At 37.3% G+C, this 22,223-nt stretch overlaps 1 protein-coding gene across 1 annotated transcript in view; it reads left to right on the forward strand.

Moving 5' to 3' along the window:
• Nucleotides 1-17,930: 17,930 nt before the first annotated feature.
• Nucleotides 17,931-22,223, forward strand: part of LOC308685258 (calcium-binding protein 2) — a 12,937-nt gene continuing 8,644 nt past the window's right edge. Inside the window, exons 1-3 of the mRNA XM_081356927.1 lie at nucleotides 17,931-17,967; nucleotides 18,835-18,879; nucleotides 19,879-20,020. Coding sequence (XP_081213053.1) covers nucleotides 18,842-18,879; nucleotides 19,879-20,020 — 180 coding nt within the window. The 5' untranslated portion in view covers nucleotides 17,931-17,967; nucleotides 18,835-18,841. The remainder of the gene's footprint in view (nucleotides 17,968-18,834; nucleotides 18,880-19,878; nucleotides 20,021-22,223) is intronic.

Genomic DNA, 22,223 nt, shown 5'->3' on the forward strand with positions numbered 1-22,223 from the left:
ACATAAATGTTAAAACATTGAAAAATCAGTGTTCAGCTCCGGACCGTGGGAATTTTCCCATGATCCCCTTCCCTACAAACACCCTCACCCCTCCCCACATTTTTTAAAAATGTTGATTTGTTAGCATTTAACTCCCACACATTATGTGTAAAATGTTACATTTAACATAAAATATCTTTAAAAAGTGTCTCAAACACATAATATTAAAACCAGACCATGTTAAAATCACAGTATCTAAAAAATAGCCTTAAGTTTTTGTAAATCCGTTTGTTGAAAGAGAACCAAAAGGTATATCCAATGGTGTATTCCACATCAAAGGTATATCCAGTGGTATTTTCCACATCAAATGTAAATCCAAAAGGTATATCCAAGACCAAAGGTTTATCCAGCATTAAGGGTATATCCGGATCCATAGGTTTAGAGATTTTATTTCCAAAAGTTACAATGTCCTCGTGAGGAGCTCAATGAAACACATCCACACGGTTACATCCCAAAAGTTAGACTGACCTCTGTGACATCTGCCCTGTAGCCACAGGTAGACCACTCCCACCCTAGACCCCTCCCAACCCTAGACCCCTCCCACCCCTAGACCCCTCCCACCCCTAGAGACCTCCCACCCTAGACCCCTCCCACCCCTAGATCCCTCCCACCCCTAGAGACCTCCCACCCTAGACCCCTCCCACCCCTAGAGACCTCCCACCCCTAGACCCCTCCCACCCTAGACCCCTCCCACCCCTAGAGACCTCCCACCCTAGACCCCTCCCACCCCTAGAGACCTCCCACCCCTAGACCCCTCCCACACCTAGAGACCTCCCACCCCTAGACCCCTCCCACCCCTAGAGACCTCCCACCCCTAGACCCCTCCCACCCCTAGAGACCTCCCACCCTAGACCCCTCCCACCCCTAGAGACCTCCCACCCCTAGACCCCTCCCACCCCTAGAGACCTCCCACCCTAGACCCCTCCCACCCCTAGAGACCTCCCACCCCTAGAGACCTCCCACCTAGACCCCTCCCACACCTAGAGACCTCCCACCCCTAGACCCCTCCCACCCCTAGAGACCTCCCACCCCTAGACCCCTCCCACCCTAGACCCCTCCCACCCCTAGACCCCTCCCACCCCTAGAGACCTCCCACCCCTAGACCCCTCCCACCCTAGACCCCTCCCACCCCTAGAGACCTCCCACCCTAGACCCCTCCCACCCCTAGAGACCTCCCACCCTAGACCCCTCCCACCCTAGACCCCTCCCACCCCTAGAGACCTCCCACCCCTAGAGACCTCCCACCCTAGACCCCTCCCACCCTAGACCCCTCCCACCCCTAGAGACCTCCCACCCTAGACCCCTCCCACCCTAGACCCCTCCCACCCCTAGAGACCTCCCACCCCTAGACCCCTCCCACACCATGACCCCTCCTACATCAAGATCCCTCCCAAGCCAACTATGTTTTGCTTTAATTAAAAAAGAGTTTTGTTTTCCGCAATCATTTAAAAACTTTTTAAAAACAATGTATGTATAAAGTTAAAATTCGTCTATTCGTACGTTTACAACGTTATCTGAAAAAAAAAGCTAGGATTAATAGCTAGATTTTATTTAAAATTAATAGTTTAAATTATTAGTTAAGTTAGAGTTAATTCATGCTTTAGTTAAGTTATATTCTCTAATTTACTGGTTTATTCACTCTTCGATAAGATAATCCAACTAACCCTTTGAAGTAAAAATAATGAATCTGTTCAAAACTATGTGCTTTTAACTTTAAAACCGTGAAATATGAGACATTTTGTTGACATGCTGTTAACTACTAAGGAAGATGTGTTAACTAATCAGTATATAATATAATTTTATAATTGTGTTAAGTAACAGTCAGTGAATCAATATTCTGTCATACCTCCTGAAGAACTACTATTAATTATCTATTAATTAAGGTTCAAGAAAAATAACTAAGAAGTAACTAATGAACAGTCATACAAAACTACATTGAGTTGTGCCCTTTCTTATTTACTAATGTTATTAATAGAAGTAGCATTATGAAAATACAATTTTAACAAACTCATATAAATGTTAAAGAGGTTTTTGCCAGTGTGTTCTATAAGAAATCAACTTCAGAAAGGAACCCCACTCAAGTGCCTTGCCATAACTAACCTCAGATTGTAGTTTTTATATTTTATTTACAGTTCTGTGTGTGTCTGTATTCCTCAGCAGAGAATGCCATTGAGTAAATTCATGTACTTGAGGCAACGACTGAGGGAAACTGAAAATATAGGGAACTTATTAGTAATTAATAATTATCAAATAATTCTGCAGGAATTACTTAGAACCTGAAACAGTATTCTAAAGTGAAAATATAGGAAACCCATTAGTAATTAATAAAGAATTACCACATACCTCTGACTTAAATAAAACTTACTGTAAAAAAACAAAACAATCTGATGTAAACAACACTATTAACGTAATCATCTAAACCTTCGTAAAAAGCACGACAATAACTCGTTTACATGATTTATGACTCGTTTATCTTCCTTTATTTCAGATGAGAAAATTTCTTAATAGAGCATATTTCGTTTTAACATGTGCAATACTGCCTACATTTAAACTCGTTTAACAAACACTTTAAACTCAAAAGTTAAAAAGCAATTTAAAAGCAATTCAAGTGTGATCAGCCGGTCTCTCCCGTTTCCACAGTAGTGGTGCTGGATCTCTAGCGGGAGCTGAGCTCGTGTTCGGCGGAGAAACTGCTAACTTCAGACCGCCGCTGAAACATGCTGTGACTCCATAACCTGCCCATACACAAACAGTGCATAAATCTGAAGTTATTAGATTTAGTATCTTTAGAAATAAAATAGGGCCTATTTTCTTTTATGCAAGGGATCAGACGCAAAAACGACCGACTGACATCGCGTGCTTGTATGTCGCCTTGCATAAAATAAAAGGATTTACAGCACAGTAATGATTTTATAGATTAAATAAAACGTACACAAACCTGTATTTCGCAGAAGAAATGCACCAAATCGCCAGTGCTGAGAACTCTTTAGAAGAGGATGCAAACACCCGCGTTCTACTGATAAAGGTTGTGAATTTACTGTCTGTCTGTCTATCTATCTATCTATCTATCTATCTATCTATCTATCTATCTATCTATCTATCTATCTATCGTTCTATCGTTCTATCTATCTATCGTTCTATCTATCGTCTGTCTATCTTAAAAAAAGGATTCTCTTCTGTCTCTTTGTGTTCACTTCCTGAGATTCATCCCTTAAATTGTACGCTAGATTGGTTTTCTAGTTTTAAAACGGTCACCATTGATTACATTTCTAAACTCTTATGACGATGAATTCCACTACCTGTACTTTGGACCCTATTCCAACTTATGTTCTCAAAGAGTGAGAGTCATCTTTTAGTCCTCTCATTTTGAACATTGTTAACGCTTCCCTTACTACTGGACTTGTTCCTCAAGCCCTTAAGGTTGTTGCCATCACACCAGTTCTTAAAAAGCCTGGGTGTGATGTGTCTGATCTGTCTAACTACAGGCCTATATCTAATCTTCCTTTTATGGAGAATGTTCTGGAACGTGTTGTCGTGTCACAACTTCATTCTCACTTGTCCTTGAACGAGCTTTTAGAACCTTTTCAATCTGACAAGTCAGTCAGTCATGTTGTGGGCCACTTCCGATGCCGCCATTGCTGTGTGTCGTGGCTGTGAGCTGTGAGCGGAGCGCGTTCACTCAACTGGACTCCTGTATTCACTCGTTCATCTGCGTTAGGAAGTGCCACACTCACCTATACACATACCCGAGATCGCTTCACCGGGTCGCTTTGGAGAGAAGCATCAAGCAAGTTGGGACCAAAGAAGACCCAGGCGATGGAGGATCTGGATAACATTAAAAAGTCACTGGACTTCCTATCAGAGGAGGTTTCTGCTGTCAGGCTTCAGCAGAAATCAATCATGAATTTAATCGAGGAGGTAAAAACACTTAAACTCCATAATTCCGAAAAGGATAAGCAGATAACTTTCCTCGAGAAACGAGTGTCAGATTTGGAGCAGGATACCAGGATGAACGACGTGATCATCACTGTCAAACCTCGCTCGTATGCACAGGCGGTTGCAGCGGAGGTGGACGGGACCACAGATGATAAACTGTCGGATTCCGTTGAACAGCAGGTGACTTCTTTTTTCCGGTCCAAGGGAATAGAGCTTGACCAAAACAACACTGAAGCCTGCCAGGCGCTGCCCAGGAGGAGCAACAATGATAAACCAGCCATAATTATGAAGTTTGTAAATAGAAAACATAAAACGGAGCTAATAAAGCAAGGGAAGAAGCTGAGAGGATCAAACGTCTACATCAATGACCATCTGACCAAACGGAACGCGGACATCACTAGGAAGGCCCGGTTTCTGAAAAAGCAGGGGAAGCTCCAGGCAACATGGACATCCAGCGGTAAGATCTTCATTAAATTGAACGGAACACCGGAGGAGGCGAAGGTAATGATCATCCGAGACATCGAGGAGCTGGAGAGATTTAACTGAACACTACGTGACTGAAGGTAAAACAGAGCCAACACTCTACATCATCATGATGACACTTGGTACCGGTAATTATTCATCATCAGCTGATGATAGAACTGCACCTACTATGACTGTGAACTATGATAAAATAGAACTGAAAACATTTAATTACACTGAGTACAAATGTCAGGATATGGAGAACGATGTTGACCCGGATAATAACTTTTACTCTGACGTCATTGATAATTGCTGCTACCACTCTGAGGATCAGCACAACAGGATTATTAAAGCAGAAAATAAACTTTCTATTATACATTTCAATAGTAGAAGTTTATATGCAAACTTTAATAAAATCAAGCATTATTTAAACCAGTTTGAACAACCATTCAGTATTATTGCCATCTTTGAGACATGGATCAGCACTGAGAAGGGAGCTGACTTTGAACTGGATGGTTATGAATTCAACTATATAAACAGAGAGAGGAAGACTGGTGGAGGTGTAGCTTTGTATGTAAATAAATACCTGCAGTATAAAGTGTTGGAAAGCATGACAAGGGTGATGAATGATATATTTGAATGTATAACAGTAGAAATTTTTATGGAAAAGAAAAAGAATGTAATTGTTAGCTGCATCTATAGAACTCCAGGTTCTAACTTAGAAATCTTTAGGGAATGGTTTGAGGAAACATACACAGCTTCAACTCAGAAGGCCTTATTTATCTGTGGGGACTTTAATGTTGATTTACTCAACCCAAATAATCACAGACCAACAAAAGAGTTCATCGATACAATGTACAGTTTGACTGTACCCTACCATTACCAAACCCAGTAGAATTACATCTCACAGTGCCACGTTAATAGATAATATTTTTACAAACTTATTGGATAACAAAACGATAAGTGGACTATTAGTTAATGATATTTCTGACCATCTACCTGTTTTCTTAGTATATGACAGCTGTTATACAAGAAATAAACAGGATGCTGGACAGCTATTTAAAAGAATAAGAACTGAGGAGACAATCAATTCACTTAAAGAAGAGTTATTGAATCAGAACTGGGAGTTGGTATTAAATGAAGATAACATTGATAAAGCATATGAAACTTTTTTGTATACCTTTAAATTAACATATGATATAAATTGTCCAATTAAGAAAATCACCAAAAGAAATAAATACTTAGATACACCATGGATCACAAAAGGACTGAAAAATACCTGTAAAAAAAAGAATACACTCTACAGAGAATTCCTAAATAAATAGAACTGAACAAGTTGAGAATAAATATAAAAAATATAAAAATAAATTGACAACCATATTACAGATCTCAAAACAGGAATACTATAGCAAATTATTAGATAGGAATAAAAGTAACATTAAAAGTATTTGGAATATATTAAACAATGTAATTAGGAAACACTATAGAAAATATAATTATCCACAGTATTTTATTGATAATGATGAAATCATAAATGATATGAACGATGTAGTTAATAACTTCAACAGGTACTTTGTAAGTGTTGGACCTAAACTGGCAGGAAGAATCCTTGATCCTGGACCAGCAGATGATTGGAACGAGAAACTAATATGTAGAAATACTGTACTTAAATGTAAAAGCAAGATGTCAACAGACTGTGATGGTACTGATATGACAATTGTCAAAAAGGTTATTGAAGCAATTGTTCAACCATTGACACATATCTGTAATCTTTCTTTTCAAACTGGTAAATTTCCAAATAGCATGAAAACCGCAGAAGTCATCCCATTATACAAAACTGGGGACAGACACCATTTCACCAATTATAGGCCTGTTTCCCTACTACCACAGTTTTCCAAAATCTTAGAAAAACTGTTTGTTAACAGATTAGACATATTTACTGACAAACACAAACTGCTTGCTGAAAGTCAATATGGATTCAGATCACAAAGATCCACTTCATTGGCAGTTCTGGAATTAATAGAAGAAATCACCAGTTCCATAGACCAAAAGAAATTTGCAGTTGGAGTCTTCATTGATCTTAAAAAAGCATTTGACACAATAAATCATGAAATATTATTTAAGAAACTGGAGCGTTATGGGATCAGGGGTGTTGTTTTACAATGGATGAAAAGTTATTTAAGTAACAGGCAACAATTTGTGAAAATAAGTGATTTTCAGTCATCATGCTTGGACATTGTTTGTGGTGTCCCCCAGGGGTCAGTGCTGGGTCCTAAACTCTTCATCTTATACATGAATGATATATGTAAGGTATCACAAATACTGCAATATGTTCTGTTTGCTGACGATACAAATATTTTGTGTACTGGGGAAAACCTGCAACAGCTTATGGAGGACATCACCTCAGAACTGATCAAAGTAAAGAAATGGTGTGACTTTAATAAACTGTCTTTGAATTTGGATAAAACTAAATTTATGTTGTTTGGGAAGCATAAGGGGAACAGCGATGTAAAAATGGTCATAGATGGTATAAATATAGATAGAGTTACAGAAATGAAGTTTCCGGGGGTGATGATCGACCACAAGATCAGCTGGAAGCCACACATTCATCATGTTCAGTCTAAATTATCCAGAAGTGTCTCCATCCTTGGTAAAGCCAAACAGTTCTTGAATATAAAAGCATTACATATATTATACTTTTCACTAATTCTGCCTTATTTAAATTACTGCGTGGAAGCGTGGGGTAACACCTATAAATCCTCACTTCGACCGTTGTGCACACTCCAGAAAAGAGCCATCCGGATAATACATAAGGCAGGTTTCCAGGATCATACAAATGAGTTATTTAGAAATTCCTGCCTGATCTGGTAGAATTTCAAACAGCTCAGTTAATGTTTAAAGCCAGGAACAAACAACTACCAGATAATATACAGAAACATTTTACGGATAGGAAAGGGGGTTATGATTACAGGGGAAGGTGCAACTTCAGGATAAAGAGTGTTCGAACAACCATGAAGAGGATGTGCACTTCAGTCTGTGGTGTTAGGGTTTGGAATAAACTCAGCCAAGAACTGAAGCAATGTCCAAGCATGAGTTTGTTTAAAAAGAGGTTTAGACTGATGATTTTTGTGAAGTATCGAGATGAAAGCCAGAGGTGAATTGATGTCTCGTACGGTGTAGATAGAACTGTACATGTGATTTGGACGAGATATTTTGTGTAGGTGTGTGTATGCATATGAATGTGTATGTGGGCATGGTAGGGGGATGTGAATAAGGATTTGAAGTCAAGGCTCTAGAATTTACTATAAGAATAATATTAGATTACTTTCTATTGATATGTGTTCATATTAATTTTCTTTTATTTATTTATTATTTTTATTTTTTATTTTTTTTTCTCGTAGATTATAAGACTTTGGAAACAGGATGATTATTGCAAATGCAAGTTTTGAATACTGGAGACGGGGTAGGATTAAATAAATTTTTACTTCTTCCAACCCTTTTTCAGACATGTTAAAGAGTGTTAGTGTGTATTTGTTTGTGTGTATATGTATGCGTTTGTGTATATATGTAAGCGTTTGTATATGCATGTAGGTATGTATATGTACCTGTAGGGGTGGGCGATATGGCAAAAATATAATATCACGATTTTTTTCAGGAAAATCACGATTAACGATTTTATCACGATTCTTTTTATGTTGGTTGTACTATTTTGTGATTGAGCATTACAGCCAATCTAATGTCCATATTCTAAAAAAAAATGCCTTAGGTAACAAAATAAAAAAAAATAAAAAAATGGTGGACAGGGGCAAAGATAAAAATATTTGTCATTATTTTCTTTATTAAATATTAAGATTAAAGATACACATTACACATAAACAACTTAATATAAAAATTAAATAGGCTAACAGTGCTTTATGTTTTCAGCTACAGTAGGTGTATTTAACAGTAGCATTGCAGAAAGTAAATGAACAAATATGAAAAAACAGAACAGACTTCACTATATAAATTATACATTGATACTTATTAATTTTACTCTTCGTAGGTTCCGCGCCTCTCAAATCAAACGGGTGCGCGCGCATATGGGCAGATCTAGCAACAGGCGTGGTAGCCATGGTTGCGAGAGAGAGTGACAGTCGCCCAAACCAATCAATTGTTTCGTCCCGAATGGAAATAATGAGCTGTGTTTATTGCAGATTAAAAGGTCTACAGTCACTCGATTTGTATACTCTCTTTTTCAGAGCACTTACATTTTAATTATGTATTGGTATATAAAGACAGTTTAAACAAATTTTAAAAAAAGTTTTTTATAAAAATCCGACCTACCCTACCTTTAAAGCACAGCTGCATGTGCTCGTGCTAAGTCCGTTTTTGTGAAAGGCACGTGAAATCAACACGAACGTTCGTAAAGTCGCTCGTATAAATCCTCATAAGTGCTAAGATCCCTCGTTATCTGTTAAACGCAGCCCAGAGCGTTTTCCCACCAGCGGAGCTAGTTGATAGATTAAACTTTTGCCATAACCTATCCGGTGGGCAAAACTCTGAACACATCTTCCTTTTTTAAGAATGACTTAAGAATGGCAAGTTATTACCTTTATGCCGTGCACAAAGCGCATCCTTTAGAGATATAAATTATAACGAATTTCTTCTCATCTTAAAAACTTTAATCTGTATTTTTTTAATGGATATTTGCAGTCTAAGAATTCAGAAAAAAATCATTAAATTCTCAAATTTACACAAATCATTTTGTCATATAGCTCTATATTAAACTGAATGAAATCCAAACCTGTTTGTTCTGTTCTTACCCGAAGTCTCTACAAGGAGATTCACTAGTAAAGCGATGATGATAATCGACGTCATTCCTGTGAAAATACAGACAGACTCAAATAAAACAAACTCTGAGGGATTTTTCCCTCAAACACGCGAATAATATGAGAGAGATATGATCAGACTGTCGTGTTCAGCGAGTATCAGCTAAACAAACTCACCGGAGACAGAGACTCGTCCGTTAAATCACAGTAATCCGGTTGGTTTAGATGAATATGAGCTGTTCGACACAATAATAGAGTCGAAATACACGATAAAATAGACGAAAACCAGAATCTATGAAGCGTGCTCCCGATTCTCCTCCTATACTTTCACTTTCCATAAATAGCGCGATTCCAACAAAACAGACGTCATCAGATGACCAATAACGCTTCATATTCAGTTTAATTCTGTTAGATGTGTTTTTGTGTAATAATCTTTGCGGTGTGAACATGCATCTGTGTGTTTTCTGTTTTTACCGGTTTTTACGAGGCGATTGAATAAACAATGGAAAATCCAGACAGATCTCGTCGCACCGACGGTGATGTAGAAGGATATTTCCCTCATGGATCCACTGTAGAAAAATGTTTTCCAGGATAGGAAAAGCCTGCAGTGTGCGATATTGTAGATCAATATGGATCGATGATCAGGACGGCAGAGACGGCGCTCCCTTAAAAACAGGGAGCGTTTATTAATAATTTAACACATAATGTGACTCTCCTAAAAGTTCTCATGACCACGGCCGAAGCGGAGAGGTGCTTTTCAACCTTGAAAAGTATAAAAACTTTTCTCAGAAACACCATGACCCAGGAGAGGCTGTCAATGTTACTGAGATGACTGACTTTAATCAGAGAGTCATTGAGAAATTTGCTGGCCAGAAAGGAAGGAGAGCAAAACTTATGTTCAAGTAGGAAACATGCTTTTTGATACTGCTTTGTATTTATTTTTTATTTAAAAAAAAAACTAATAAACAAATAAAAATAATTATAACCAGCCGCCACTGGTCGCTAGTTTATCCCATGGAGAACGTTGTAGAGTGGTCCACTGGTCTCCCGATAACTTTCCAGATAATTGCAATTATAAATAAATGCATTACAAATATTATCCTAGTGATAATATGCCATTTGGATATTATATGGAACATTTACTTAATTCATCAAAGATTTTATTTAGTTGGTGACCAGTGGACCACGTCTCTACAACGTTCTCCTTGGGATAAACTAGCGACGTCTTTTGAGGACGTGCCCACAACGTTTCTGGAACGTTAGCCAAGATTCTAAAAAATGGAACTTTACCACGACATCCTCACAACGTTGTCATAAAGTAATGTCACGCTGACCAAATGACGACGTTGTCACAACGTAGGCTACTGTGTTAGCTGGGTAGCTGTGCGTTTAGCACACATGATGATACATATGAATATTTTGTTAGTGAAAATAAATGTATTAATTTAGATGCTGTAGAAAACGTACTCGGTTACTAACGTAACCTTGGTTCTCTCTAGAAGAGGGAACGAGTATTGCGTAAGTTGCTTACGCTACGGTAAAGTTCATCTTTTCTCGAGATATTGAAGCCAAAAATGATCCTTAATTTTGTATTTATTGTCAACGTCTTGCAGCAGCCAGCAGACCTAGAGCGGGCTTACTAGCGCTCTCATTGGCTGACCCGCGGCAACTGCAGCAGCCTATCGGTGAGCCCTGCGTGATGTCACGCCCAATGAGGGCGCTTCGCACGCAAGTCATGTGCACTACTCTGTTAGATAACACCAGGCTTTTTTACTGTAATCTACAGTATGTTACCGTAAAAATAATGCAGAAATTAAAGGGGTCATGAACTGAGAAATCTAATTTTCCTTGAGGTTTTGACATATAAGAGGTCATCATATTATAAGAATATCCTGAACGTTTCAGAACTGAAAACGTCCTTGTTAGTCCAAAATCAGCTTTTATAGTTACCAGGCCCAGCGAACGACTCGTCCTGGAATGTGCTTCTTAATGACGTGATTAAGGTAGTGCAAGGCGTCAGCTTTGCCCCCGCCCACTGGCGTTAGCGAGGTGAGGAAGAGAGAAGAGCACAGGGTCACCCACTGCACTAAACAGAGCATTACCTTCCAAAGGATTCTAATGCTGGGAATGTGGGAATGTGGTTGTTTATTTTCAACATTGTGAATGACTCAGTTGAACATTATTTATTCGTATTCAGTACATTTCACTGGATTCTTTGGTAAATCAGTCCGCAAACTCGGCGCAGGCTTTTACGATATGGACTCGACAGTATTGCCACAACATTGTTTATTCTAATGCCTGATCTGTGAAACAGTGATTTCTGACGTAATGATTCATGTGCTGTCAGATATTCTATGTCCTGTCAGTAAATCAAACCAGTGACGAAAATGTCATCTTCACATTGTTTCTCTTAGTAGGATGTAAATAATCGGTTATTGAATTATTTATAGAAAAGCGATCAAAGAACAGTCCGTTTACAATAGCTGTAGCTGTCAATCAAACAGCGCGTGTTCGTCAGAGACTGAGTTCTGGGGCCTCACCTATAACCGCTGCGTACGCACAAAACAGGGCCTGACAGAGGCGTACGCCACTTCCGACGCATAAGTTGTGATTTTCGTATTATTCGCTTAATTGCTGGGCCGAGTAAACTAGAGGAGATTCAGGACAAAACCAGGACAAGCGGTCAGTCTGTGGATACGGCAAGAGCGCGCAAGTGGTTTTTCTTATTATCTTAATATCTTAATATGTACTATTTGACTCAAGGTAAGACTATTTTCGATTCTCTGCTTATTTTAAGTGTTTATCTTCACACAAATCTGTATTTTATTTAGACGCGTTCCTACTTTGAATAACAGCCTCGTCTGAAAAGTAGTGCAGTTTCATTGCACATAAGTGTTGCACCTCAGCAGCTAGTTTCGATTTCTCCCATTTTCGGATTATTTGCTTAATTGCTGGGCCGAGACAGCTGTCCTCATTCAAGCGGTGAAAGCATTATTGCGCGCTGTCGCAGAAGCGTTCAGACTCCTCGTGTGAAGACCTGCGACTCCACCAAGCAACGACACCAGGAAGGCACTTAAGTATCTTCTTCTCCCTTTCCTTTCACACTTTTATCCTATTTTTCTTACTCAACATGTGTGTTCAATACATTCCTGTTATCTCTCGACAACGCTCTTTCATCACGCGCAGGAGGCAGCGCAATCTGCATCCCATTCTCTCATCCGCACACACTCCTCTCTCTCTTTCCGTGGGTCTATGGAACTGTCAGTCAGCAGTCAATAAAGCTGACTTCATTCCAGCCTTTGCATCTCATTCTACTCTTAGTATCCTGGGCTTGACTGAGACCTGGATTCGTCCAGAAGACTCAGCAACCCCCGCTGCTCTCTCTAGCAATTTCTCCTTCTCTCACTCCCCTCGCCAGTCTGGGAGAGGCGGGGGTACAGGGCTCCTCGTTTCTAACAATTGCAAATACTCCACGCTCTCTTCTCTATGCAACAACAACTCATTTGAATATCATGCTATTAAACTTATAACTCCCAGTAAGATCCATATTGTAGTCATTTATCGTCCCCCAGGTCAGCTGAGTAACTTTGTAGAGGAGCTGGATGTGCTGCTGTCCACTTTCCCTGAGGAAGTTCTCAATCTTCCTCATTAAACCAAGGACTGCAATGAAATTAAGACCATTTTACCAATCGCACTGAGACATTTAAAATGATACCAAACATGAAAAAGAAAAAATAATAGATTCACAAGATACATCATGTGTGATATACTGTATAGACATTCTTAGTGATCTTTTGGTGACTCAGGGAGAGAGGAAGGGTGGAGGGAGGAGGGAGAGGGGGATGGAGAGATGAGGAAGGAGAAGAGTTTGTACAGGACAATGTCCTCTGCTCTGTCTTTGCTATCTTCTGTCCAGAGTGCGCTTTATGGCTTTATTGTTTTATTGCAGGGTGAGTTTTGTCTTAGCAGGAAAATCAGTTCTTACAAAGCATTGTAGAAAGTATACAGTATACTGCTTATATACAGTCACAGTGCACTGTACATTGGTGGACACACCTGTTCTCTCTTCGAAACGTTTGAACTATTGAGGACACATTGATCTCCCAATATTCGGCTGCACCCTTCGACCCGCCTCAGCCATTGTAAGGCCATGATTGACAACAGGGTCTACAATAGTGGCCCTTATGTCATCAGATATGTGCCTATGTCCTCTTCTGCCTCTTCCTCTGTTTGGCCTTCCACCACACATCCTTGCTCCTCCTCCTCTTCCTCCTCCTCTTGGCTGTTGACCCTGTTCGTTTCCTGGTCCATCCATTATTGGAAAATTGCAACTCTGTGTTGTGGTCTGTCTATATATGCTTGCCAATTGATTGTGCATGAGATGCACCTTTGAGCAATTTAGACAACTGGTTGATTGGTGGTTGAACTACAGTTTTTCTCGGTCGCTTTGGTGCATTTCTCTCATCGCTATTTACATTTGCACAACAGTTAGTTCAACCTCCACAACATGTAGTCATTTGGGCACATCATAGTAGCAGTTTCTCATTCCTTCCAACAAACTGCAAATGCTTTTGGACATGCATCAATTGCTTTCATACAACTCTCTGCTGTTTTATAACTTTATCATTTGCTTATGTCATGTCAGTCAAAATTAACTATACTTGTGAATGCTGAATAGTCATTCCATATAAAACTAATAGTCCTCATTTCATTGCTTGAGTCATTACATACAAAAATGTTGAACTAGTTGTCAAAATCTGTCAAACAAATTTTACACATTTTTTTAAATCTTTTTTTTTTTTCCTGAAAATGTCTCCTAAACTGAACAATTTCTCTCAGGTGAATCTCAGCTTTCACTGATGAGGAACGTCTGGATGTGTATGAATGATTACAGTACCATGTATGTTGTATGTTCAGTTCCAATATGTTCTGCAATATTGTGTACAGTTGTGCACAGCTCTACCCAAAGGGAGTTTATGTTTGTTGTAAATAAGGGTGTATTTTTTTCTTTTGCACAATGCTGTGAACAAATTAGAATTGCAAAGAGCATATGCAGTAAAAATGTGAAATATACATATTCAGTGTCTTGTACTCAGTTACCTCATAAATACAGTAATGTTTAACTTTACTGTATTTTTCAAAAGGCTGTGCAAATAGTCTATAGTGCTGTCTTGAGCATTTTCAGGCAGTGTCACCAAGATCTGACTTTTATCATTGGAAAACATTTACAGAGTAAACTGTCATAATGAAAACATGACAAAGCCATTTGACTATCTTGTTCATAAACAATGGCGTCAGGACTTTTCATCTTGATGACACTGACACTTTCATTGACATGAATACTTGCGTTTGAGGAATGAGTTATCCATTTTGAGCAAGTGACACGCTTTTGAAGGTTATCAACTAGGTTTTGCCGTTTGTACTAATTGTTTTGAGAACTGCATTAACTGTTGTGCAAATGTAAATAGTGATGTGAGAAATGCACCAAAGCGACTGAGAAAAACTAATTGAGTAAATTGTAGAAAATTGTATTTACTCTTTTGCACCTGTATTTACATTAAGCATCTTGTTCTGTGGATTCACCCTCAGTCATCTGTATCAGATCTTACATTTCAGATCATTGTGTGTTTTATTTAATTAACACAGAAACATCAATCAATGTGCATTTCAATATTAGTTACAATGTTTTATGAAAGAAATGTAAGAACCCAAAGTACAACGATCATCTGTTAAATATCCAAAGTATTTGGTCAAGGAGTCTTTAGAGATTTTTAATTAAACATGTTATACATCATGTTGCTCCATTAATATACAGTAAAAAGAAATATAACTATTTTGTACATTATATTTTGTGACCCTTGATTTTAAAGGCATGAAGACTTTTATTCCTCCTGTAAGGCTGAAGATTTACATCTATTCATTATCAGAGGCTTTTATCAGTGACTTACAAATGAGGAACAAGCAGTTTGTCATCAGAGCCAACAATATTCATAATACACAAGTTTAGAGCAGGACCACAGATTAATAACCAGGTTAGGGAAAGTACACCCTTACGAAAAATAAGTTTATTCAAGTGTGCTATTATTATACTTCTTTTAAACTAAAAATAAGAAAGTATACTTTAGTCTACATTTTATGTACTTCTCAGAAATATACTTCAAATTGCACTTAAGTATACTTGACATATACTGACAGAAAAGTCCAAGTATATTTGGCCTATACTTGTTGATCGAGATATACTTAAAGGTATAATTAAGTATTCTAAGTATTCTTGGCTTGTACTTGTGTTTACTATTTTGATTGAGTAGATTATTAAATACTTTTTTAAAAAAACATAATATTACACACTGTCTTATAAACTAACATGTTCAAGTTTATAAAGTAACAAGCTTTCGGGTGGAATAGCTTATAGAGTAAATAAAATAAGCATGGAACTGAACCTGATCTTGTACACAGCGACAATAACTCCCTTACGAAAAATACGTTTATTCAAGTGTTCTATTACTATACTTCTTTTCAACTAAAAAGAAGAAAGCATACTTTCAGTCTACATTTTATATACTTGTCAGAAATATACTTTATGTACTTCTCAGAAATATACTTAACTACACTTAAGTGTACTTGACTTATACTGAGAGAAAAGTCCAAGTATATTTGGCCTATACTTGTACTCAATCTTTTGATCGAGATATACTTAAAAGTTTAATTATTCAAAGTATACTTGGTTTGTAGTTGTGTTAACTCTTTTGATCGAGTAGCCTATTAAATATACTTTTTTTACATCGTTTTTCATATACAGTCTTATGAAACTAACATTGTTTGAAAATATTGATTAAAATATTGATATAAAACAGATATGTGTCTAATTCTGCGTATCTGAATTTTTGGGTAGGCTAGTCCACTGGTTGTGTAAAGGAATTTACTCTAATCTACTTTACTCTTTCCCCACCATTGAGTGAATTTTCCAGCTATCCATGTTTTCACTGGTATACGGTCAAGGGGGCGCTATGACACTTCTTCTAGTGCAGAATCTCCGGATCAAAACACAGGAGAAGAAGAAGCTGAACCATGTGATAGAAGATTGCTCACTCAAATGTAAAATAACGTGATCATCAAACATTAAGTTCAAATGAAACGTAATTATGAACTAGTTGTGCACTTAAAGTTTACTACTGTTACACTTACACTTAAACAAATACTTTTATATACTAAAAGTGGGCCAATTTAGTCCCAAGCGGTATTAAAATAGTACACTTACAAGTATACTACTAGTACATATTGACATTACTTAAGTAAATATATTATGGTATTTTTGTGCTTTAGTACAGTCAAAAACTTATATACAGCACCTCTAAACATTGTGCGCCAAAGGTTTGTTCATAAGTTCTTTGCTCATATAATTGTTATTTAACTGGCAGAGATGTTACTACTTTCTACTCAAGGACCCTGACAGAAATGTAGTGGAGTAAAAAGTACGATATTTGTGTTTCAAATGAAGTGAAGTTAAAGTAAAATGTTTCCAGAAAAAAAAATACTCAAGTACAGATACTCAAAAAGTGCACTTGAGTACAGTACTCAAGTAAATGTACTTAGTTACTGTCCACCTCTGCCAATAAAAGGTGTTCACATATACGAATTACTCTGTAAATATATATTTGTTGATCTATACCGGTCTATGTAGAATATTTAATCCATAAAACTGAATTAAATCCAAACTTGTTCTTCCCAGAAGTCTCTATGAGGAGATTCACCAGTAAAGCGATGATGATAATCGACATCATTCCTGACAGACTCGAATAAAACAAACTCTGAGGGATTTCTCCAGAAACACACGAATGATACGAGAGATATAATCAATCAGACTGTCGTGGTCAACGAGGAAACAGAAACTCACCGGAGACAAAGACTCGTCTGTTAATATAGTTATTTTCGATATAAAATCAACAAAAACAGATGAAAATCAACGTGAAACAAGCATGCTCCTGTTCTTCCTCCTGCTTTATTTTCACTTTAACGTCAGTTTAATGACCCTCGTTAAACAAAAATAAAACACAGGCGTCATAAAATGTGAACATACAGTATAAGCACATACGTTCACAGATGTTACTGAACATATTGTTGATATATTTTGTGTACAAAGTTGTATATCATTAATGTCATTTTCTGTAAGGTTTGCAAGCATAAAAAAAACATACTTAAGTTCACAATCACACGTTTTTCGTTGGAGTCACTTCAGAAAAAAATATATCGACATGAATTCCATTTATTTTTTTATTTGATAATTCAAAATATATGTCTAAATGTGGATTTTAATGATTCGGCTGATTGTAACCTTGATTTAGTTGAGTGCAAAACATCTTTCACTGTTGAACAATAGAGTGATTCGAGAACATTGGTTCGAGGTCAGTGCTAGTTTAGCGCTTATTAATGTTCAAATGCCTAATGTTTGAACATGGTTCGTGTACAGTGTATAGTACAAACGTTAAACATTAAATCACAATTAATAATTATCACAATAAATATTAATTTTTTTCTCTCTCTTTTTGTGACATTCCATCAGAAAAGCTCCGGTTGTGTCTATAAAGGAGAAGGTTGTGTTTCTGTTGGCCATGCCCACATGTTTCCTGGTCTAATCTGTGCTGTTCATCCACTTAATCACTGTAAGATCTCCTGACGCACAGAGAGAAGAGGTTCATCTCTGCTGGAGGAGCTCGTGTTCACGGTAAGAAGACAGCAGCTCTGTGTGTGTGTGTGTGTTTAACTTCCACCGCTCCGTCTGAGCTTGTGGACATGAAGATGCTCGTAGTTCATGAATGCTTTAAAGTGCAGATCTCAGCAGATTAGTGCAGAAGCAGCTTCAGAAAATGAAGAAAGTGTAGAAAAGTTATAGAAGTTTAAGTTTATTGTAAAGCAAATGTACTGAACTAAACATTTTTATTTTATACAAAATTACAAAATAATTTGTATTCTAGATTGCCATGAAATCAAAGTCATACGTCTGATTCCAAATTTGAAGTTGATATCAAACATTGAGCCGCTGAAAGGTTTTAAAGTGCGGTTTCCATTGTAATGCAGTGTCCGATTTCACAATGTTTTTCACAGGATGAATTTTGAGAATTTTTAATGACACCTAATTCATGATGCTTACTCAAACATGTGATGGGAATGAAGAAATGAGTGTGTCAAGAGTCCTGCTACTACACTTTACTTCCAGAGACAAACGGACTGAAACATAAAGTGGAAGTGCTTTAGTAAAACACTCTTGATTAAAACGTAAAGTGTGTTTGTGAGTCTATCATTACTCATGTTATGCGTTGCACTGATTACAGTAAACTGCTGTAGGCTATCATTATGCAGACATTATGGGTAGTGACGTTTAAAAAACAGATGAACATCCAACTAAAATGTTTCAGTAAAAACGCTCCATGAACGACGTATGAATGGTGTTTTTGCGTAACGTTTTGATAACGTTATACTATAATGTTGAATTAATGTTACAGGAACGTTACTTTGAGTGAATCCTTCCAGAACGTTCCCTGTTATCTGGTGTTAATATCTTCACAACACTGATTGTGTCTGTCCTTAACAGCGACAGCATGGCACAGAGAGCGGACAGAGCGCCATCTATTGACAGGTACGGGAACATGTTCATCAAGGTAGAACAGTTGCCAGCGATGGTCTCTACGATCAACTTAGGCTTACGATGCTTTTGGGAAACGCTTTTGTTAAAAACCCTCATCCTTCCCTCGGGTCATTCTGACCCGGAAATCATTTTTGAAAAAATGTAAAAAGTTGAGTGTTCATCAGAGGGGTCCAAGACCCCTGGACTTTTGTCGCACGAATACACAAACAAAAAGGAGTTTTGAGGTTGAAATTTAAAAACGTAACAAATCCTTCACTCGCGGGTCAATTTGACCCCTTAGGAATGAATGGAATGTGAGGAATGCTTCAGTGCACATAGATAATCCTAAAATGCTCAAGATTCAAACTAAAAATGCTAAAACTTTACCAAAAAAATAATTTTATAATGTCTACATGTGTATCTGAATGCACACTTTAGTAGAACTGACTTTAAGACCCAGAGGAACAGCTCGTTTGCTCCATATAGAGCTATAAGGCCATCTAGAGTCATGAAATATCATGTTATATTATTATTATTCCACAAGAGGTCGGCAGAGACGCCCAATGTAAGATATTTAGAGCTGAATTAAAAGGGTTATGCATGAAATTGTGAGCTATTTTGAATTTAAGTTGAAAGAATGTAAGGAATGTGCTTACATTACTATTTATTTATTATTTATTGATCAAATCTAGTAATTTAAAGGTAAATAAAATAAAAAGAACAAAAAATCTACAAAAAAATTGCATTAAAAAAAGAAAATTAAAAAAAGGGGGAAAAAAAGAAGAAAAATGATCAAAATTAAATGAAATAAGCTTTCTGGACAAAAAAAAAAAAAAAAAAAAGTATCATTTTATGGCTTCGGGTCATTTTGACCCGTGAAGGAAAGATATGTTATTTTTGTGTGTATTTTATTGTTATTGTTTTTAGTCAGTGTTACATGAAATAGAAACTTCCATTTTTAGTTACTGAGTTTCTCACACATTTGCATATTCTCCTTCTGACACAATCCAGCCAATCAGCTGAAGGCTCCGCCCCCAAACCGGCCCTTCGCAAGACCTCGATCTCCGACGCCAACAAGAAGAAGAGCAAGAAATCGAACGATGAAGTGATGAACAAGGTGTACAATAACCTTCTGAGCAGCGTCTTCGGACAGGTATCTGATGAGAACACGCTGCTGCTGAGTTCCACCTTAAACACAACCCTCGGGTGCTAAAAATTTAACGTTTTGTTTTTTTAGAATTTGTAACTTCATCGGAATATGAAACTTGATACTTGGTGAACACACACAAAAATCATGGACATAATTCGAAAAGGTTAAATGGTCCTGTAACTAACAGTCCCACTTGAGCTCCTCGCGGTCAGAAACGAGCGCATTGGAAATGAGAGACGAGTTTCCTCTAGTGGAAGCGTTTGGAACTGCAGCCGAACAACATCTTACTGAAAGATCATTTTAAGAAATATCAAGATCAAATTTGGAACACAACTTGTTTAGATTTATGGATCAAACTTCAGTCTTTCGCTCTAAAACATTCAAGATTTACAACAGTTTAAGATGGACATTTAATTTTCAGGTCTACCGGTATGCTCAAAAAGTGAATAAATGGATTATAAATACAGCATAAATATAATGTAGTACCATAAAATCCCCTAAAAATACAAAATATTAAATAAAAAACATTATCAAACTAAAACTTAGCCTAGTACATTCATTTCATTGACCGACACGCGAAGAGTCATAACCAATTTACGATTCTCATGTTCAGTGCTGTGAGATTTAGCACAGACGTGCATTAAATGACACACACACACACACACACACACACACACACACACACACACACACACACACACACACACACACAGAGACGCTGTGGAGATGACCGTGTGTGTGAGCAGATTGACTTGTGCTGTGTGTTCAGGGTCAGAGCGTGATGTGTGTGTCGTCCGTCTCTTAAACACACGTTAACTCTGTGTAATCCACTGGTAATAATAGCACATGATGGGCTTCAGTGTCACTCTTCATTACTCTAACGAGCTTTAATGAGGATCAGTGAAGAACTGAGAGCAAACTCTTCCTGCTGACGTCTGATTCATGACTGCTCTGTGTGTGTGTGTGTGTGTTTAGTCTCGCCTTCTCGCTCTCACCATTGGTCGGTCGGTCGTGTATGTAACGCACACATTGGTCAAACTGCATCTCGATCATCACCCTCAGCAACACGGCTTGCTCGTCATCGTCAGTGTCTACTGGCTCCTGAATAGCGTAAAAAAAGCCCAATGTGAATTCACTGATGATTTACAGAGAACATCCCCGTGTTCTGGTCTCGGTCGGGATCGTGTGAAGAGAATGACCTGCAAATAAAGGTTTTAACCTATGACCATGAAAAGAAACAGTGTCATGTAAAAGGTGTTAAAAGCGAAACTATTTTTTAATTTGTTTGTTATTATTTTGTTGTTGTCGGACAAAAGTTGAATGGAAAGGGTGTATAACTTTATGTATTAAATTTCAATAACATAGTTGCAAGGTTGTGACTGCATTTGTCAAGTATTTGTTGAGGCCCCCACTCAGGTGTTGTTATTAATATATATTTTTAAAATGTGATCTCTTTTTTTTATGTTAAGTTAGAGTTTTTTGGACAAACTGTATTTAAACCTCATATATTAAATAAATTTAATATAAAACGGCTTATTTAATTCCCAGTTTGACCTCCAGAGGCCACCGTTACCATTTACTGCAGTGGTTCCCAAACCTTTCAGTGTGTCTAGGCGTTTAACACACTCTCTCTCTCACACACACACACACACACAGAGAGAGAGTCACACACTTCTCACACATGCTCTCACACGTTTAACACACTTCTGCGTCTCTTCCATCAAGGGACAATATTTGCATGTTTTACCTTTATAAGGGCAAAGTTTTTCTAACCCTATTAAATGTATGTCATGTTTTTATCAAATTCATAAAATTCCATTAATTTAATTATTAATATAATAAATACAGCAATAAATTAAACTAAATCAATCATTTAAATCAAGTCGTCACCTTCATTTATATAGAGCTTTTAACAATATAATAATATAAATACTATAAATCAGATGAAATGAGTATCAACAAATGGACAATGAAAAACCAAATAGGAAATTTTCTCCATAAGATTATAAAAAAAATAATAATTTTTTTACACTTGTAAAATTTGTTTAAAAAAATGTATTTCATTTTTAAAATGCTAAAAATTTAATAATTAATAATTTGCAAATTACAGTATGTGAAGAGTTAAACTGAGTTAAAATCGACTATGAAAAAAGAAAAATAGGAAAAGTTTTCATAAGTGTATTCAAATTGTTTTTGATTTGCACAT

Source organism: Scardinius erythrophthalmus (assembly GCF_964197995.2).
Source record: "Scardinius erythrophthalmus genome assembly, chromosome: 2".
Taxonomy (NCBI): Eukaryota; Metazoa; Chordata; class Actinopteri; order Cypriniformes; family Leuciscidae; genus Scardinius; species Scardinius erythrophthalmus.